Source organism: Pundamilia nyererei, unplaced genomic scaffold (assembly GCF_000239375.1).
Source record: "Pundamilia nyererei isolate P.nyererei 1_Seehausen unplaced genomic scaffold, PunNye1.0 scaffold00104, whole genome shotgun sequence".
Taxonomy (NCBI): Eukaryota; Metazoa; Chordata; class Actinopteri; order Cichliformes; family Cichlidae; genus Pundamilia; species Pundamilia nyererei.
Window position 1 is genome coordinate 1959880 of NW_005187505.1, and position 20023 is coordinate 1979902.

General features: G+C 41.4%; 1 protein-coding gene across 1 annotated transcript in view; it reads left to right on the plus strand.

The window, feature by feature from the left end:
- Positions 1 to 4250: 4250 nt before the first annotated feature.
- Positions 4251 to 20023, plus strand: part of LOC102215563 (PRKC apoptosis WT1 regulator protein-like) — a 29514-nt gene continuing 13741 nt past the window's right edge. Inside the window, exons 1-3 of the mRNA XM_013912833.1 lie at positions 4251 to 4262; positions 9773 to 9898; positions 16700 to 16734. Of these exons, the coding sequence (XP_013768287.1) occupies positions 4251 to 4262; positions 9773 to 9898; positions 16700 to 16734 (173 nt within the window). The remainder of the gene's footprint in view (positions 4263 to 9772; positions 9899 to 16699; positions 16735 to 20023) is intronic.

A 20023-nucleotide genomic window follows, 5' to 3' on the forward strand; every position in this document is an offset into this window, starting at 1 on the left:
AATAAAAACCACTTGACGGCTAAACTACAGAGCAAGTCAGCACAATTTTGCTAACATATGAGACCTGCTATGACGCATGTTTAATGTGGAGATATTTGCAAAGGATGGAAAAGAGCCGCCTCGTTATTCAAGAAGACAACAGCGAAAATGAATGATGAATACCTAATTTATGTACCGCTATTTTATTTTGGCGTACTGCGAGAATCCAGTCTTTATACTTTTCCTCTAATGTGGTGCTGGTCCTGAGAAAGGTCTGCTTTTGAAAACCAGCTGACATTTAATCAGGTTTGAGTACTGATCATTACTTAACATTAATAGCAGATGTTTGGGAAATATTGTGGAAGAAAGTCATGATGGATGAAAGCTGAGGGCTCCATCTTCTAATCACTGGTGAAATCTTTGCGGTTCCGACTTCGACCTAGCAATTTTGTGATGTTCTTTGTGTAGTTAGGGTAACTAGTCATTGGCACCACATTGATGGAAAGGGGGCAACAATCTCTGCATATGCTGGCCTAAATAACTGCAAAGAGAACCAGTTGAACACACACATACTGCTGACCTGGCTCCTGAGCAGAGGTTCTGATTATAGTCTGGATACCATGCAGTGTTTGTCCTTCATATCAGCATTTTCAAGCACAGTCTGTCTGCCTGAAGGCCACGTGCATAACTGTGGGGCGTTCGAGTGTATTGGAAGATGCACAGACATCCGCATGTTTGTGTGTTCACCTTTGACTAAATGAATAGACCCTCATGTATTTGATTGTGGAAAGTATAGCATTCAGCCTGCTGCAGGTTTTTCATCAGGGTTGGTGTTTCCACTGTACACCATCCACTCCCACAGAGCAGTTAACCTAGCAGAAAGACTGTAACCTTGATTAAAGCTCAAAAAGTGCACTTCTTTCAGCGCCTTCCTTTAGGGGTCACCACAGCAGATCATCCACCTCAATCATGTGCAGAAGAGGGCAGAGTTTATATATAGCATGTTTTAAATGACCTCTGTTGACCAAAGTAATTTTGGACAAAAAAGAAAATAATTTTTAGTTAAAACTTCTGAGCCGAGATGTGGATCATCAATATGTTTGATACTAGAGAAAACCAAAAGAGCTGATTTGCTGAAGGTGCTCTTACTTTAAGAGGCATCTCCTTCCCTCTGATCCGGGTCAGCGTTGTTAATGAGGCAGAGGGCCTGTCTGCGCTCTAGTTTCCTGAGATGTTTATGCCTGGGAAGAAACAAAGAACATTATTCTTGTTAGGTTTCAGAATAATAATAAAAACAAACAAAAATAATAAATGCATGTAGCATGGACGCATGAAGTGGATTAGGTGCTTTAGAATATGATTGATACAGGAGTGAGAATTGTTAATTTTCTCTAATTGAGCAAATCTAATCAAATGTAAACAAAATTCAACTTTGGATCAATGGATCCAAAGAACAACTGTAATTACACAATTTCATAGCATTTGACAAGACTGGTTAATGTCAGCCATTAGCAACACCAAATAGTTTTGCACAGCCTGTCATACAATTTGTATTCCATTGACACAGAATGTCACTTGCTTCATATAACTCCTAATTTCACCTTGATGTCATGCTTAGAATGAGCAGTTTAGAACTCATCCACAGCTGGATCTGAATTGATAATAACTGTTTTGTGCCAGAGTTTGACAGGTGAAACACGTCTCTTTTTCTCATTGATGCAGTGAGTCAGCTGGACTGATATTCAGCTGAGGAGGCTCATGTTGATAAAATCCGGCTAATCTGCTGTGCTGCTACTGTTAAAGCCTTCCGAGTTTTGCATGCAGAGGGGTTACTGTCGCAAACATTTTATGGTCAGCTGAGGGTCAGAGATGCAGCGTGAGAGTCGAGTAAGCCTACTTAAACCAGGGGAAAACAAGTTATCTGTAGTCTTCCCTTGACCTCCCATGTGCTTCTCTCAATCCACGTTGAAGAGCTGCCTTTGAAGGCATCGTGCATTACGATAGGTTGTTACTTATGTAATGTAATGGGGAAAAATGTCTTACTAAAACATGTGGCACTGTGCGTAACATGCACACACACTATATCAACTTTACAGACTGGGGCTGAAATGATCAGCGTTAGCACCAGCAGCCTTCTTTTCCATCAGAAAGCAGTTAGACATCGTTCCAGCCGAGTGATTATAAACCTTAAAGCCTTAAACCTTTTACTTTGTGCACCAGAGTACTGCAGAACTGAGCTTGTTAGTGCAGCTGTCGTGACGGGGCTACAGCGCTGACGTAACAGCCTAGAACCAGCAGTTAACTGGCGCTGTCTATTGTTTCAAATGGTAATAAGTAGTGTAACAAACTAGTATTTTGGGGTGTCAAATAGCAAATGGGATAATGTTTAATTGTCTGGTGGACTAGTCATGAACATAACTAAGGAAAAAATGTGAATCCAAATAGATTTGGACCAGGAATCTGTTTTTTTTCCCAAGAGATTCTACAGAAAATTGTAAATTCAGATGCAAACTTATTGTCATGATGGGATTTAGCTTCACTTTTTTCCTTTTTTAATAGAGTGCGAGGTTTTAGGGAAGTAAAAAATTGTACTGCTTCCTCATTAATTTTGCTGTAAATTACCAGTAATTGCTTACTTTGGTAAAAGCAGTTCTCTCTTTGGCTGCTGTTACTGTTAGTGGCCGAGCACATGATTAGACTGTCTAACACTCTTTTACGTGCCTCTAGTCCGGCGGGGTCCACTGTAACTCGCTCTGTAACAGCAGTTGCACAGCAGTAGTCTTCTGTTTGATAAACTCCAATTATTTGTTCTCTCAGTTGTACAGTTCCATGGTTTTGTGTTGCCCACCAAGGATGGAAAATAAATACAATTCCTTTGGGGAACTGATGTGAACAGGTGAACTCTATATATGAAAACTTTTAACTCCCCATAATAAACCTGGTTTTAGTCTAACTGATGCTATTTTTAGGGCCAATAATAATATCAGGGCTTAAGATTAATGAAAATTAGAACCAGACTCTGCAATACAATTCTTTGGGACTAACATTTTAAATATTTATGCAAATGTATCCAATTTGACTTTGTGGCTTCTCTCTGCATGTCTACCACATGCATGGAGACACGGACATCTCTGCAATCGTGTTGTCTCTGGTTTCAGACTTCTCACTGAGTACCACATCACTGAGCTGAGGGCTGAGCAGGGGCCATGTGGTTGTTGGTGGAGGTCTGCGGTGTTGGAGTTTAACGTGCCATTTAAACAGTGACCCTCCTCCCCAAAACTGTAAATATTCCTGTATCCTCTCAACCCTGCCAGCGCATACTTAAAACGGACACGCGGCCAGTCTGTTTACAAGCCCGGTCGAAGTCGGTGCTCTGTTCCAACCTACTGTGGAGGTTATAGACAGGAGAACAACAAGTTTGGCAAACTTAAAAGCATGAATAGAGTTGTTTCCCACAGATGTATTAAAGCTTTTGCAGACTGTCAGAGATCTTTGCCCAGACCTGCTGAGCCCAACTGGCCTGCCCTCAGGCCTTCATCCCAGGCTAACGCATCCCGAGGAAGCTGATGCTGCTCTCTCTCTCTCAGTAATAACAGCCGCGCCCCTGTTTGTTTGCAGAAAGTATTTTCTCTCTCTTTCTTTCGTCTTCCTCTCCAGAACCCCCCGTGTAGAGGGAACTCATTTTGAGGTCTGGCGAAGTGCTGATTAAAATATTATATTCTCACTTGGAGTGAAAATGAGGGTCAAGACTCAGAATTCAAAGCTGAAGAGTGAAAGATTTTGCTCGATAAACATTTTAAAGAAAGCAGCCCGGGGCTTTGAGGCCAATGAAAGCTTTTGATTCTTGGGAAAGTCATGTTCGCTGTTTGACTCGACTCTGTCCCTAAACAACCCTATCTTTAAAAAAAAGCCCCCCTGTACAGTTTTGAGACTTAAACCAAATGCAAAGGCATCTGATTTTGGAAAGGATAGATATAGCGGGACTGGGTTTGTGAACTGTGATAAATCATAAATGAAGTGGTGGTAGACCTTTTTTAAAATATACAGCTTTAGTGTTTTGAGAAGTGGTGCTTTTATGTGCCTTTTATGTCCTTTCCTCTGTATAAATGTTGGTTATGTGTCGGCATGTGGAAATATAACAAACCACAGAAGCAGAGCACCCAAATGCAATCCACCAAAAGAAACCAGGAGAGCAGCAAAAATCTGAAAAATAAACAAGACTTAATACACAAGAAAATACAAGGAAAAAATAAAATCAAGGAACATAAGCGATGGATGGAAAGGTAAGATTCTGGAAGAGCAAAGGTGATCTGGCCACTTGTGGTGGTACACTGGAAGCTGATTGGCTACTTGGACACGAGTGAGACAATTGGTATGGGCAGAAAGTAGTAAACACAATAGACGTAAGAAACAAGAAAAGGATATCAGATCATAACCCTAATAACAACTCAGCAAATACTTAAGAAACCAAAATCATGATTCATTTGATCTTGGACATATTCAAGCTTCAGTTGCTTGAGTTCTGGACGCACACATTCACCCTGTTTTCACACTAAAACCCCACATTGGATATCTAGTGTCTTCTGCTTCTCAGCCTTTTTTCAGACATACCAGTAGCTGATTAAAGAAAACATTTTTTTTTTTTTTTTTTTTGGTTGGAGGCCACAGGCAGCAATAGAAAATATTTTCTTTGGAGAATTAAATGTAATATTTTTCCTGGCGATGATCCAGTCGTATTTTGGGGGGGATGTCAAATGATGTCTCACTCTTGCTCAGAGTTGGCATACCTCTGCCGCACCTAACGGCGACCTTGGCAAGTCGGTGGTGTCACATTAATCAGCCTGCAGCTCCGGGGCAGATGTCCTCTCTTTGATCTCTGCCATACCTGAGCGCAGTGCTGTGCCTGTCTGTGCCCGTTACCTGAGCTTGACTGGCAGTCTTGATTAAAAGACAGTGGGCATCGGTGTGCCAGTTTACCTCTTCCCTAATAGATCATCTTAATGAAGTCACTGTGCTGTGGCGAGTGGCAGGTGATTAATACACAGAAGTCATTAAGTCTGCTGTATACGAGCGTGCCTTTGTTGGAGCTGCCCTTTGCTTGTTTGGAGGTAAATCTGAGGACTAAGTGGTCGAGCTGTTGGCAGTTTGACAGAATGTATGTTTAGACTGGATCTGCACAGAGTATGAGAAAGTGGAAGTAAAAGGGACAGGCTATCTCGTGCCAAAACAAAACGGTTAAAAGGTGAACATGCAGTGAAGCCAAAACGTGTAAAGGGGTCATCCTGGGACCCTCCTGTCCAGGCCCTCCTGTAGCTCAGACATTTTGTGGTGCAGTCTCCAAAAGTTGATTCTGTTCATCCGGACGTAGCATTTTGTGCTACGTCTGGATGAACAGTTTGTTTCAGATCAAACTAATTTAAATATTAGACAAAGATAAGTAAAAACACAAAGTGAAGTTTCTTATTGAAGGTGTTTATTACTAAAGGGGAAAAAGTCCAAACCAACATTGCCCTTTGTGGACTAGTGATTGAACCCAAACCTGATAACTGGTTGGTCCACCCTTTTAGCAGCAACAACTCCAATCAAGTGTTTGTGATAACTCGCAAAAAGTCTCATTACGGCACTGTGGAGAAATTGTGGTTCACTCATCTTTGTAGACTTGTTGTAATTCAGCCACATTGGAAGGTTTTCGAGCATTAACCACCCTTTTAAGGTCATGCCACAGCATCTCAATTGGATTCAGGTCAGGAATTTGACTAATCCACATATCTATCTTTTCTTCCTCAATCAATGAAATCATCATTTAAAAACTGCTTTTTATTTTTTATTTTCTTGGGTTATCTTTGTCTCAAGGTGTTTTTTATTGTAAAATAAAGACCCTACAATGCTACAGAGAACCCCCAACAATCAAACAACCCCCTTTATGAAGTTTGCGACAGTGGGAAGGGAGAACTCCCTTTTAACAGGATGAAACCTCCAGCAGAACCAGGGTCAGGGAAGAACAGCCATGGGGGGCTAAGGGGAGGAAGACGGGACGAGTGACACACTGTACACATTTCTCCCTTGAATACAGATTGTGAGTTTGTACAGATTGTTTGCCATGGAAGTCACTGCAGCTGTAGCTACCTCTGCTGAGCTGTTGCTGAGCAGCTTTTTGTGGACACTTGGTTTGAAACTTGAATCATGTGTTCAACCAACTAAAATGATCTCAGTCTGAGGCTTTATTTTTTGTGCATTTTAAAATAAGACATATAAAGAAAAATGTCTTAAGTAGATTAAGCAGGCTTCTGCTACTTCTGTTAGATTAAGCTCTCTCTTACTCTCAAGATCATGATGTGTTCACCCTATTTGGCATGTGAAAATTCAGTGTATAATAATGATTATAGACTTTAGCATACTATAGTTAAAATGTTTTTTTTTTTATTGTTGTCTTTCATGTGGATGATTTGAAAGTAGCCACTTTAGTTTGGGAACCCATCACCTCTCCCATCACACAGCATCCCTTTGACCAACATTTAAAAGCTAAAGAGCAGGGAAGTAAAGCACACAGCCTGCTGTGCTGCAGACAAAGACTGTAGCCTTTGCATTGTTGCTGCCAGAGATGGAGTTTCAGAATAGATGAGTGATCATTTTCCTCCCTGCGGAGAAACTTTCCAACCACAACACACATTCCAGTAGACCGTGAAGCTCTGCTCCAGATGTAGCTTCTTTTATTCTTCATGTGGAGAGTGACGGTCAGAGGCCTGGAGGCTGAAGCGGAGCAGGATATGTGCTTTTCTTAAGTAAACACGCCCTGACACTTGGTCCTGTTGTAAACAGGAAGCAGAGAGGATTCTGGAGAGATGTCCTCTAACACTGAAGTTTGTAATGATCTTTTTAATATCATCAGTACACAAACTGATACCTCTGTTTACTGTATGTGCCTTGACTTTTGGTACATTTAAATTTTGGCTCAACATTTAATGATCTTAGAACATTCAGTGTATTTTTAATTAATCTTAATTAGGGTTTAGCATTGTGTAAAAAGTGCTTCTCCCGCAGATAATCGGTCCCAGCTGGGCAGCATTCACTCGACTCTCCAAAACTGTTTGGGGGAGGACACGTGTCTTTGCTCTTCACTTCTTAATTTCTTAACTTATTTAGATTATGTTATAAATGAACTTTAGCCTCAGTGAAGTGTGCACAAAATTGTCTGCAAAATGGTAAATGCACGCCAGATTATATCATTTGTATACAGAGAAATATAAAGTGTTTTTAAAATATGCAAAGAATAGGCCAACAGTGGCTGCTATAAGTGTGTCCTTGTATGTACAAACTTGTGGAGAGTGATGCGTTTCAGAGGGGGACTCTCGAGGCCCCTACAGTGGTGCTACAGAACATTGCATTACTTCTGTGACACTATTTGGGCTGAAGAAATTATGTGTAATGTTGAAATGCAAATACATTGCTCAAGGCATTCAGTCAATGCCCTGGACGCTCATCCTTCAGCACTTTCAGTGCTTTGCCCAGCTGGCCCAAGGTAAGAAACTGGCCAGAAAAATAAACACTATGATGATGTCAGGAGCAGAAACACCCCTTATATGGACTCGCACAGATACCCTTTTCCTTTAGCTGAAATAAAAAGAAACACAGCAATTTGGAATACTAGAGAGCAAAGTGGGCTCCATCTCTTTCCAAAATAAACTTCGAGATTCCCAACTCCACATTTTAGGAAAGTTTGTGCATAGCAGAGTGGTTAGTCATTGCGCAATCCACTCTGCGTTGACACAGACAGAACTCTGTTTTATGGCATTTTCCATATATCATTGCTCTTAATCTCCTAATTATGCCCCATCGTGGGATACCTCCATAGGTGTCTGTGTGGGAGATGATGAGAGCACCGGTGAGGTGGAGGAGAGTGCTAGCATTAAGCTCTGAGTGAGACTCAAAAGGAACTGGCATTTCCCCCAAGGACAACTGATAAACAGTTTGGCAGGAAAAGCCTTGCAAATGACTGCATTCCTCTTTAACCTTGTAAGGCTATTTTTACCGATGAAGGGTCTGCTGGGCAGCCATCTTTTGTTCACCCTGCGGTGTAAAACAGGAAAGCCTGGTTTGCATTGTCCCCTCTGGGAGTTTGGCCCCCGTTCTGTCTCGTGTCACGATCCGGCCGTCAGTGTTGAGATGTGTTTGTGCAATGCATCTCCGCCGCTCCTGACAGATGAACCCAGTAACTCTGTCGTACTCCATCTCAGTGTGAAGTTTGGGCTGTGCAGATATTTTAAGATAAAAATAAAAAATTAAGATTATCAGAAGTAAAGTTGGTTTTCCGAGACTATTCGAAAGCTCTCTGCTTTGATTATGAAAGCTGCTAGCCTCTGTCAAAGGGATGTTTGCACTCCGTATGTTTATATTGTGTCTTTTATTGTGTTTTCAAGGGACATTCCAGTGGTCAAAAATCCCCCCTGACTTGTCCTCAAGAGGTGAAAGGTCGAGTGCAGACTGTTTTCCTGTTGCCGTACTAGAGTCCATCTGGCATTAGGGTAGTGTTTGAGCTGTAGCTCCTGGGGGATTCCTGGAAGTGAATGTGACCATGTCTGAAGAGGATTAAGAGGAGACCCTGGTTGTGTTGAGCCAGAGGTCAATATTGCTGTTACTGTGGGAATGACCTTGCTTGTCACCACGCATCTGTCAGTGCACTCAAATGCAATAAAATGAGGAAGTTACTGTTGGATTTGTCTGGGGGACTGACTCTAGCAACCCGTTAAGCACTGGAGGGTGGGGTTGGTTTGATTGTACACTTATCTTGAAGAGTAAACAAAGTTTCAGATGAGAATAAAGAATTCATAGAAGCAGATTGTATAAAAAGTAACAAGCTGAGCATATTTTTATACAAAATAATAAAAAGTCAGACAGAATCTGTCCCAAAGCCTTTTTCACAGAGGAATTCTTGACATTATTGTGATAATTAGGTCAGTCATTTTCTGAACTTTTCAGTTTGCACATGCTGCACACAGCTGGAAATGGTTCACTTCAAACTACTGGATTAATGTGAGGGAGCTTCTGTTGTGCAACAAGCAGAGGCAGGACAAAAGACGCCCACCTGCTACTAGTGAATGCACCAGGGATGCACCAGTTGTGAAGTTCTGGTCTGATACCTACACCTGTGGCTAACAGTTGATGCTGACACCAATAATTGACTCTCTGCTTATGTTTGTCCCCAATTTTGCTTCAGAAAAAACAAGTAAACCTGTAAATGCCATTTTATTTGCTGACACACAGCAAATAATGTGAGTCGACAAGGCCAACATCAGGAGGCTGTCCTGCGGTGTGTCACTCAGCATTTTGTTTTTGGACAAGTTAAGGCCTGATTTGGCTTTATAGGAGATTTGTTCTCACATGCATCTCTCTTGGGTGAATATTTAGAGTGTGGTGAACACTTGAAGCTGTTGTTTTTGTCTCTCACTGTTAAGATGCTTAGATAAAACAATATATTTATCATCTGTATACAGTAAAAAAAACAAAAAACAAAAAACATAACTTTGCTTAGAGAAGAGGTTTGGCTGCTGACAAGCTGCCTGTTGAAAACACAAATGCACAAATGATTCCTCATTCCTCAACCCTCGTGCGATATACGGTTATGCAACCAACAAGGAAGTTGTTTATATGATGCAAATTTGGTAAAATGGGACCAATGTTAGATCTGTGTGCATGAAGTTTTCTTTAATTTACCAACCTTGACACAGATGGCGCATGTAAACATAGTTTGTGTCCACTTCACTTCCTAATTTCATCTGTCATCACCTTATCACAGAGCCTGGATGAGCTGGATGATGATGATGGCGGAGAGAAGGACAGGAGGGAGGAGGAGGAGCTGGTTCAGGCCAACACGTTTCAGAATGAGTCGATGACAGCTGACCCTGCCACTGGCTACTTACTGGTAAGAAGTGACATGACATAAAAAGGAGTTTTGTTTTTTTATTTTGCAAATCAGCCTCAGCACAGGATGTCCACAGAGTACAGCCAGCATTTTTTCCACTTGTTATGTCTTTGAGCAGAGTATCTTGCATATTGTAACATCAGTGCGGCCAAACGGAGACACTCAGAGCTCAGGGAGGCACGGGGAATGCTTAGTTTGTGCAAAAAAGCTGCAAAACACAAAGGTGTCATGGTGTTTCATCATCAATGGAAAAAGAGGTTAAAGGCAAAATGTAACAAACAAAGCAGCTGGTGCAACAGTTCCTCATAAGTCTGGGTTTTTTAGTGGTCTAATTAACTTCTTTTTTTCTTTTTTTCTTTTCTTTTTTTTTAAACATTGAGATGCAAGGTGTAATCAGAAAGTTCTTTTTTTTGGAAATCAGTCCCCTCTTTATTGTGCTCCTGCTGTTTTCTCTGGAAGTCCTGTTCAGACCAGTTGCACTTTGACTTTAGAGAGACAAACATCTTCTGTGTCAAACCAGCCTGACTTTCAGGTCAGGGAGCACTGTAATGAGAACTGGGCCTCCCAGAAAATCAATGAATTTTCAGCAGAAGAGCTCACAGTCCTGCTGTTAACACCCTGCAACACTAGAGGAAGGAAGAACTGGCACAAACAGTTTAGACCACAGTCTTTGCTTAAAACTTGCTCTTCCCAGTAGCTGTGCCTCCCTGACGGTTTGTTTTCCTCTGAAATAAGTTAGAGGCGTTGGATTGAAACACCGGAGCAGATCCAGCACACATCACTGAAGTTCAAGTGGTTAAAAGTGTACCACCCAGGAAGTAGTACAGCGCTGACCAAGAGGATGACTTACATGGCCAAGTTAAATCTGTGAGATTTTTGGTTAGTATGGCTGGAATCCTTCCTAATCGTGCACCTTTTTACTTTTCCATTTGCACAAAATTAAATATCTTTGAGTGTCCAGGGAAAAAATAGCAGTGTATAGACTTTATCTTGGCCTGTGAATACTTGTAGAGCGCTATTTTATAGACTAAATAAAAATAAAAGATAACTGATAATGATTAGCTTTTGTCCTGAACGTGAGTGGAAACGCAACAGGATCATCACATCCCGCCACCGCTTAGCGTTAGCATAGTGGAGCTCGGGCCAACAAAGTGAAGGGCCACATTCATCAAATTTCAGAATCTGCAGAATCTGGTTTGTGTAGAAGGCGTCTGGTTCTTGAGAGTGTGAACCTGACACTGTTGATGTCTACAAACTGAATCTTTTAATCTTGGCAAGTGAATCTGTGTTTATTTAATAGAAGTGAGCTCTTGCAGAGGCCGTCTGGTCTTTGTCTGAGTCCAGCAGGTGTTCTGTACAATGAGGATGTAAATGAACGAGTAAAAACAGAGCCTTAATAAATAATGGCACATTGGTAATTTGACTTCTGTCTTTCACCAGAACAGTAGTTCATATTCCAGTGTATGTAATTTCAAACTCTCTTCTAATGGACATGCATTGATTTTCAATATAACCTCGAGTGCAGAGAGGATATGAAAGCATCCAGCTGTGTACCGACGACTCAGACATCCTGTACGAAAATCATCTGACTGACATGATAATCGGCTTTTGAACGAAATAAAAAATAAATAGGAATATCTAATGGCTCTGCCGCTGTGTGACAGCTCGTGTGGATGTAGCGAGGAGACGCATTCCAGATGGATTGGCTGTTATGCATCAGCAGGCTTATTTTGTTTTGGGCTGGAACTGTCTGAGGCTATTTACGCGAAGCAAAGGCTTGTGCATGAAATATGTACACAAACAACCACACTAACAGGAAGACTGTGACAGCACCTGCTGAGATGTGGCCTCAATAAAAAAAAAAATAATAAAAAGGATTCGACTGTTTACATAAAGTGTTCTACATGTAAACAAACAGCAGGGAGTTCAGTAGAATCAGCTCTTTGCCACGCATCCATTTTTGTAGAGGGGAGGACCCTCGGTTTATAATTTGGAGCAGAATATGCCCGATCATGCATGGGCTGAATCTAATCTCACCATCTCCGTATTAGCTCTAACTCAGAGCAGATGTGGCTATGCAGGAACTAACCATTAGATGTCTCACTGTCACTCATCTAAAATTGATATTTCTATTCTCATGGGGCTCCGGTGCCAGCTTGTTCAGAAGAAGTCAGACTTGGAGGAAAAACAACAGGAGGGATACAATTCGATCAGCAGATTTACAGCAGAGCTGTCAGTTAGACATCTGCAAAGATGGAGCATGTTTAAAAAAAAAAAAAAAATAGTGCCATTCCCCTTGGGCGCCATTGATCAAATTCTGTGTCAGCTCCATGATGATATACAACATCAGGCCAGGCCTCTTAGCTTGTTTCAAGATATGTGGACAAAAAGTTTTGAAAAGAAGCTCCGTTCACCTTCTGTTCAGAGCTGTTTTGCTGCTAACTGCCTTCCCAGGTCTCAGAGCATTTTCCAACCAAAACAAGCTGTATTTCTTTGCTGCTCGAGATGCTCAGATGTTTCAAATTCAGCAATGCCTCTGTTTATAAAAGGGACCCATGATGCATTTAAATTAGTCTGAGATGTGTTCACTGTCTGTGCATTAGAGCTCAGACCCACACGGTTCTTCTCCTGCACATGTATCTGATAAGTATGATAATCAGAGAGACCCAGTGCAGGCAAGTGCTCCTTGTTATCAGGGCTTACCTCCCTCTGGTATGCAGGTCCTACAAGGAAACCTGTTCTAGTGATCTAGCAGCCCAGAACCACGTGGAACATTCCTCTGGATCCTCTGCTTTTATTAAGGAGCCAGGTCCACGGCAGACAAGTTCAGCTTTCTCTCACTTTCTCTCTCTCTCTTTTACCTGGAGAAAGCATATCCCCGGCAATCTCCATCCAGCACTCTTTAAGGAGCCACATTTGCATTTTTCATTATCACCTTTCAACACCAAGAAGCAGTGCTGATGCAGAGCATCATGTCTGAGCAGCAGGGAAGTGTTCGCAACCCGTCACATGCCGTTTCCAGCAGGAGCTGTGTTAGCAGCAAAGTGCAATTCACTGTAGAGCCTAAAATAGTATTTGATAACATTCACACCTTTGTATGTTCAAGATTATGGCTATATGGGCCAACCACCAGTGCTTATCTCTGACAGGCAAGCTCCCAGCAACAACTATGGGGGAGTTAAATTTGAAAGATCCTTAAATTTAACTTCTAATTCAGGCACTTTAGGGGGTAAGAAAAGGTCTTTTAGGAATCTGAAAGGGAGGACAAGAGGTTAACATGGCTTTCTGCTACTGTTTACAGCGCTGCTTATAGGTTAGCCTTGTTTTCATCTCCAGCCTTCAATTTATGTTCCAGGTTGGCATTTTGACATCTATTTCTTCAGCTGGCATCAAAGGCCCAGACAGCCAGGTGTGGTTAGCATCTTAATAAAATGTGTGAGAGGACTGCAAAACAGCTTGAGTATAACAATAGAGCGGTAAGATAAAAAAATGTTAGCTTGTAATTGCAGCCAGAACCTGCAAATATCTCAACACATTGAGTACTTGCTGCTGTTTACTCAGGATCCCTTAAAATGCCAATCATGCATCTTATTTGAGCATATCTCTCCCTCTCTCTCTCTGTCAGATTTATTGAATGCCCCAAGTAAAATTGTGATTTTTATCAGCTTTGTGCAGAGAAACCGACTGAGCCCTGCGCTGTTTGGCGACTGGCTGGAATCCCAGAGATCAGCTTTTCATGGGCAGAGATGCTGATCCTTGAGAAATGTTCTCATTTTCTTTTTTTCTTTTTTCTTTTGAATTTAATGAGCTGCCAAAACATAAATCTGTGACCACAGCAGCTCATAAATGTCCAAACCAAGACTTTTGAATGCGTTTCATCACAAATTCCAACTGGTGTTGAGTGTTGTGGAGAAGGAGCAGGTTACAAAAGCACAGAAATAAGTAGAGTGCTCGATTCTAGTGATAAAATGCTCATTTCTACTGTAGATGTTTGTCTCGGTGTATTCTTGGTAAGCGTTGCGATGTGGGTTGTAGGAGCTGACGCTGGTGCTTGAACATTCTAAATAAAATTACACAGGCTTGTGTTGTGCGCAGTGAAGTAGTTGTACATTTACACTGTCTTGCAGACTCGTATCCCAAGCAGGTGGTTCACAATGCTCGGTGTGGTTGCGGTAAAGTCAAAGACAATTGCAAAAGTGCAAAGAAAAGCTGTGATATAACTCTAAACTGCTGACCATTAACTGTTAGAAATACCTGAATTCAACTGAACAGACAGGCCGGTTGTCATCGATACAGTCCAGCTTTCTGCATCAAGATGTCACCAATATTAGTTTCAAATACTGCATCAGTGCAGAAATACTATACATGATTAAAGTTTAATTTAAAAAGCAACCCTTTATTCCAACATCACAGAGTAAAACTTACCAACAGTATTAAAGGTCCTGGAGTCGTGTTATTGTAATGTACTGTTATTTTAATCTGATCATCTCCCGCACTGCTGTGATTACTCATTAAATATTCATATTCTTGCAGATAATTAATGGTGACATTTAAATTGAATATGTTTACCAAACTTGTTGATCATCCACCAAAAAGACGGAAGATATTTATTTATTTTCTACTATAGCAGGCATAAAGAAGAATATTGGTAGAAATAAATAACTTGTTCCCTCTGTGTTACTGACTAAAGCTGTCTGGAGTACTTAGACTGTGGTGCAGGATCGCGAAGCAGTGCAAGGTTCTGACAAAAGAGCAAATGATTAAAAAAAAAGAAGAAAGAAAAAAAAGCAACAAGCAAAACAGTTTAATATATCTATAACCTATAGCTCTCTGCAAAAAATGAAATTCAAACCTCATAATCATACTGATAAGGCTCGCAGGGTCTCACTAAAAGTGTCGTCATTCCTGGGTTCATCTTCTTGTACACACCTAAACTTGTGAATGGGATAACTTGAGAAGGAGGCCACGTAGGAGCCTTAAATTGATACCATAGACGTATCTACTAAAAAACATTTGGACGAGTTCGACTCTCACTGACCTTAACCTTGAGGTCAGAGGTCACATTTCCTGAAGTTTTGTGAGTGCGATAACTCGATAACAAGGTGACGTAGGATTTTGAAACTGATGCCATAGGTGTGTCTGAGGAGTCTGAGCAATACCATTGGCAGCTGCCACAATTTCTTTTATTTTTTCTTTACTCGGGCCATTCAATAAGGTGTCGCTTTGGCATGCTTTGCATTAATCACTACAAAGTTACAGAGGGTGTCACCTGCATCGAGTTTTGAAAAGCCACACCTGAGACTGCATTACCCTGTGTGTTTGCTGCTCTTCAACAAACTGCAGGAGTGATGTCACATGGTCTCGCTTTTTCTCTAACCCAGATGTGCCCTGGTACAGTGTAGAGTTTATTTGTACGCCAGCGGACCTGATGTATGAAACTCGTGGCGCATCGCCGGATTGGATGAGCTGAATTTCTAGGAAAATGGAAAAGCAAATGTTCTTTACTAAAATCAACATTCGTTGGACACCATCAAACTGTTTCTAGGAGGGTTGCATATTGTGGACATCTAGAGTTTGGAAGTCAGAGTGTAAACTCACATTTACATTTAGGTGTGTGTGTGTGTGTGTGTGTGTGTGTGTGTGTGTGTGTGTGTGTGTGTGAGACTGACAGAAAAATAAATGGTTTTTCCAGAGTTGATGGATAATTTGTCTTCTGACCATATTCAGATCAAACAGAAGTATAAAAAATGAAGTTAAACTAAACTTTCTATAACACTGTTTTCTGAGGCTTGTGTATTATAGTTAGAAGGTACAGCAGTAGAATAGCATCTGTCTGCCTTAGAGTCAACTATTAATGAAGAAGGAAGATCAAACAGCTACTGTAGACTTGGCCTTTTAGGAGCAGCTGTGGCTGCTGTTGGCTTACACACAATCCTACAAAAAGACAACCTCCTATTTTAATTTGCTCTTAATTCCAGGTGCCACTTCAACCAGGCCTCATGCTAAGATGTGCTGTTATTTAGTTAAAGGCCGATTGTTGCTACATTTTGCCCTCTTACTCTTTTCTATCTTTGTAAATCGATCCAGGGAAGAGATAAGTTGAGGGATTTCATCCACAGGTAATGGATGATTTGTCAGTGAGGCACAGAGGCTGCTGTATGCTGAGAGTCAGACAAAAGCAGAGCTCTGACTGATAGATTGCAGCAAAGCCAAGGCTCCTCAATCAAATACGGGACCCTTCACTGCACAGGACCTTAGGAAAGAGGAGATGTGTATTCATCTCACACACACTTCATTTTTTCCAGGGAATCGCTTCTTTACCAAAAGCGTTTTTTATGGGGAGCATCACTGCTGCAAAGATCTAAACAACCTTTAGATCACACAATAATTGAAGCAATAAGATAAATATACAACTACATGTTCCAAAAATGAGATTGCCTTCCACCTCTTGGGGCTATGGGGCTCCTCCTGAACTATTAAATGCAACAAAGCCTATCTATATATCAGCTCTGCAGTTGCAATTCACAAAGGTTCACAGACAACCTAAAGGCTTTCTATAAATGCCGCCCCTGATAAATTTCTCTCATCCTGTAGATGCCTTTTTTTTCTTTTGGTGAACCAATACAACCCAAAGGCAGATGAACAAAGCATAATGATGACACCAAAATCACCCAGATGTCTTGCCGTTTCTCTCTGAAATCATTATTACTGTAGAAAAGTCAACTTCTTTTCTTAAAGCAACTCTTGAGTTATAGTTTTTGGACTAGCAGCATTTATCTTTCCTTTGTTTGTTTGTTTCAGGAGACTCCAAGATCTGGAAGCGGCCGCTACAAGAGGTGAGGCTCATATTTTCTAACCCCGACTGAGAGTGGAGTTTATCTGCCATAACATCACTAGTGATATGTCAAGGGAAGCACCAAAGGCCAGGATGAGAAAGAGCAGTTTGAGTAATTAATTACGAGAGCAGATTTCCTCCGAAATAGTCCGAGGGCCTTTTTCCTCATGTGTCACTGTTGTTGTTTGTTTGTTTTTCCTGCTCTTCAGTGCTGCTACTGTCTTGCTATTATGGTTCAAGAAAGATGATGCGTTTGAACTCTGGTTGACAGGACACCATCTGGACCCTGGACACTTTGTCCGGGCCATCACTTCCCTGCTGTGGCTGGCAGGGAGTGCTCAGAGTAAACGATTTGCTTTGAAAGGTTTTGGTTCTAAAATGAGAGGTGCTGTTTGGTCAAGTTTGCTTTGGCATTTGATAAATGGCTTTCAACCTTTCCTTCTCAAACAGCCTAAAAAAACTCTTTCAGTTTCAGTTTGGACTGAAACCTCCTGGGAATAGCTCTACTTTGAGTTTTCATTCATCTTACTGGTTTTTGCTGTTCTTTCTAAACAGGTCATCAAAATTAGTATTCTTTTAAGGGAGGGGCTCTTGAAACGATGCATTTTCCCTTCATTTTCCATGATAATGAAGTACATCACAGAAAATTGTATCATTTAGAGTTGACGTCCCTCAGTGTGAGTCCGCCATGCATTTATTTTTCATTATTTGCAACTAAAGTGAGCGGTTGTGGCCAACCCTGACAGTCAGGTTCACCAGCTGACATTCAATCTGGCCATGTAATTATGGCTGCTGCTCTCATCAGCTGGGTTAGCCTCACTTGGACACTCAGCTGTTCCGCTACGGATAACCCACCAGGTGGGCTGGGCAACACAAGATGGCTGAATGAACAATTTAAAAACACATGTGGCGCTCTGATTTACTTCCCTCTCAGACCATTTGGTTTTTTTCTTTTTAAAAACTCATAGTAACATGACACTAAATTTAAATCTGATTTGCAATCCAATTAGCTGCATCTCATTTATCATATTAATTACTAAGATAAACAATATAACAAAAATTGCACGTCAGAGCATTCTAACCTAACATGCATCTACATTTTAAATGTAATGATTTTACCTTTTACTGTCTAAAATCCAAAAACCAGCATTATCTTTCCTCGTCAGTGTTTTTGGAGCTTCCAGATGCTTCTTCCGAATTTGAATCAGAGCCCTTTTGCAGCTGACACACACCTATGAAAATAATGTGAGAAACAGCCACCAGGTCAAGGCTGTGTTTGCTAAAATTAACTTGTGCAGTGACACAAATGCCTCCCTCTGGTATGCACCCACCTGCTGAGAAGTCTGAGAGAAACACAGAGGAGTCTGAATGCACCAGGGGTTTTATTTTATTTGGGTGTGTAAATGTGTTTACATTTAAGCATAAAAGAGAAAAACTAAGTAACTTTTTTTGAGTTGCAAAACTAAAAACACTATCAGTCACTAAGAGTTTTCAGTGGAAAAATCTCCACAGAAGACGATGATTCAGGTCAGTTGGGACCATGCTTTTGACTTGTGTTTCATAAACTGACAAAAATCCTATCTGGCAGGGCAGGTCTGCTCCAGGTGCTGTGTGTTATGAATGAGGGGCAGTACTCTGGTGGCGACAAATCTTCACTGTCTAAAGTGCCGTCTTTCCAAAGGGGGGGAAAAGAATGAAACTACATAAGCAGGGGACCTGAAAGATTGAAGATTTAGAAACCAAAGCACAACCAAGCTGCCTCTGGCTGCCTATAAACCCAGCAGCCACTGAGATGACTGAGGAGTGACTGCATCTGTAAACTAGCAGCTCAAAGCAGCTCTGCATGGAAGCTGGCTTCATACTGTCTTGCTTTAAAGTAATGAGAGCATTAAACAGACGACTGAATCCAGTGTGCTGTTGCCTCCAGTGAAGTTTTGACTCATTCCACACATTGACACTTTTGTTTGTGGGGAGATGTTATTATACCTGTGACTGTTGCTGTTATTGGTGCTCTTGTCTGTGCTTTCTCCTTCCCACCTGCTGAGGCTCACAAGAATGTGCGATTGGCTTAGCCTCTCTCTCTAACTCCCCCAGACCTCAGCCTGTGGGGTGCTAAAGTGCCACAATGTGATATTTAGTGACGAGGCTTTGGATGTTTAGGCTTGGATTCAACACCCACTGTGCATCTTGGGGAGTCCGTGTATTTGCGATGTTTGTGTGTGACTCTCGTGGATCTTTTTTCCGGGACATCATAGCAAAGGCACGAATTGCACAATATACGCGCCTGTGTGCTCGTGTGCACTCACGCTGATAAAGTTGCCTCGAAGAGCCACAATGAGAGAGACAAATGAAGTCACCTTTATCTTGCAGACGAGCGTCAGCAAGAGCATTTCAAGGACTCCTCTTGATCAAAAGCGCTGGCCGCTGCAATGTTGGCTCAGGGAGAATGAAGGAAAATAAGATGCTTGTTCTGTAAATGTCAAGGTACACAAAAATACTGCCTGTGCGTGTGTATGAGAAATGGCACTGCTGCTTCAATAGAGGAAAGAAGAATTTATATGTATGAGCAGGATTTTAAGCCATTTATGTCATGAGACCTGTTTTTGTTGTACCTTTATTCAGTTCCAGTTCATGCCAAAATAATCTTTGATCTATCTAGAGGAAGTAAAACCCTCAAGGACTTCTTTGTGAACTGGGAGAGGATTATGTAGGGTAGACTTTGGTTTATTTGGTCCATATCTCTTTTGCTTACACCGTGGCTACTTTGGAGATCTCCCGAGGAAATCAGTTCAACTGCTCCCTGGACATCACTTCACGCCAGTCTGCAAAATGCAGCCTGGTAGCAATGGAGGCAGGTCAGCAGTTGCCCTTGCAAGAAAGGCTTTGCAGTCAGAAACATCTGCTACCCTTGTAGCAGATGTTGTGTCACCCTCTTTTTATTTTTTTCATTTAGATGGAACTATATCAACTCCCGGCCCCAGCACAAGAACTATTTAAAGAAAATGCTAAAAAGCCTCATATCCTGAGAAATCTCCCAATATCATCCAGCAATATCACGTTGCTGGATGCACTGGTACCTATGAAACAATTGGACCAAACATAGTGGAATTATTCTGATATGTTTAGACTCAAAAACAAGAACATTGTAGGAAAAGTTGGGAGGACATCCTTATGCAGAAAACTCAAGACTGCTGTTTTTAGACCCGCCAGCCAGTGAGCGCTGAGACTACAGCCTTATTACTTTCAGATATGTACTAAACATGCCAAAAGGAAAAACAAAAACAAGAAAG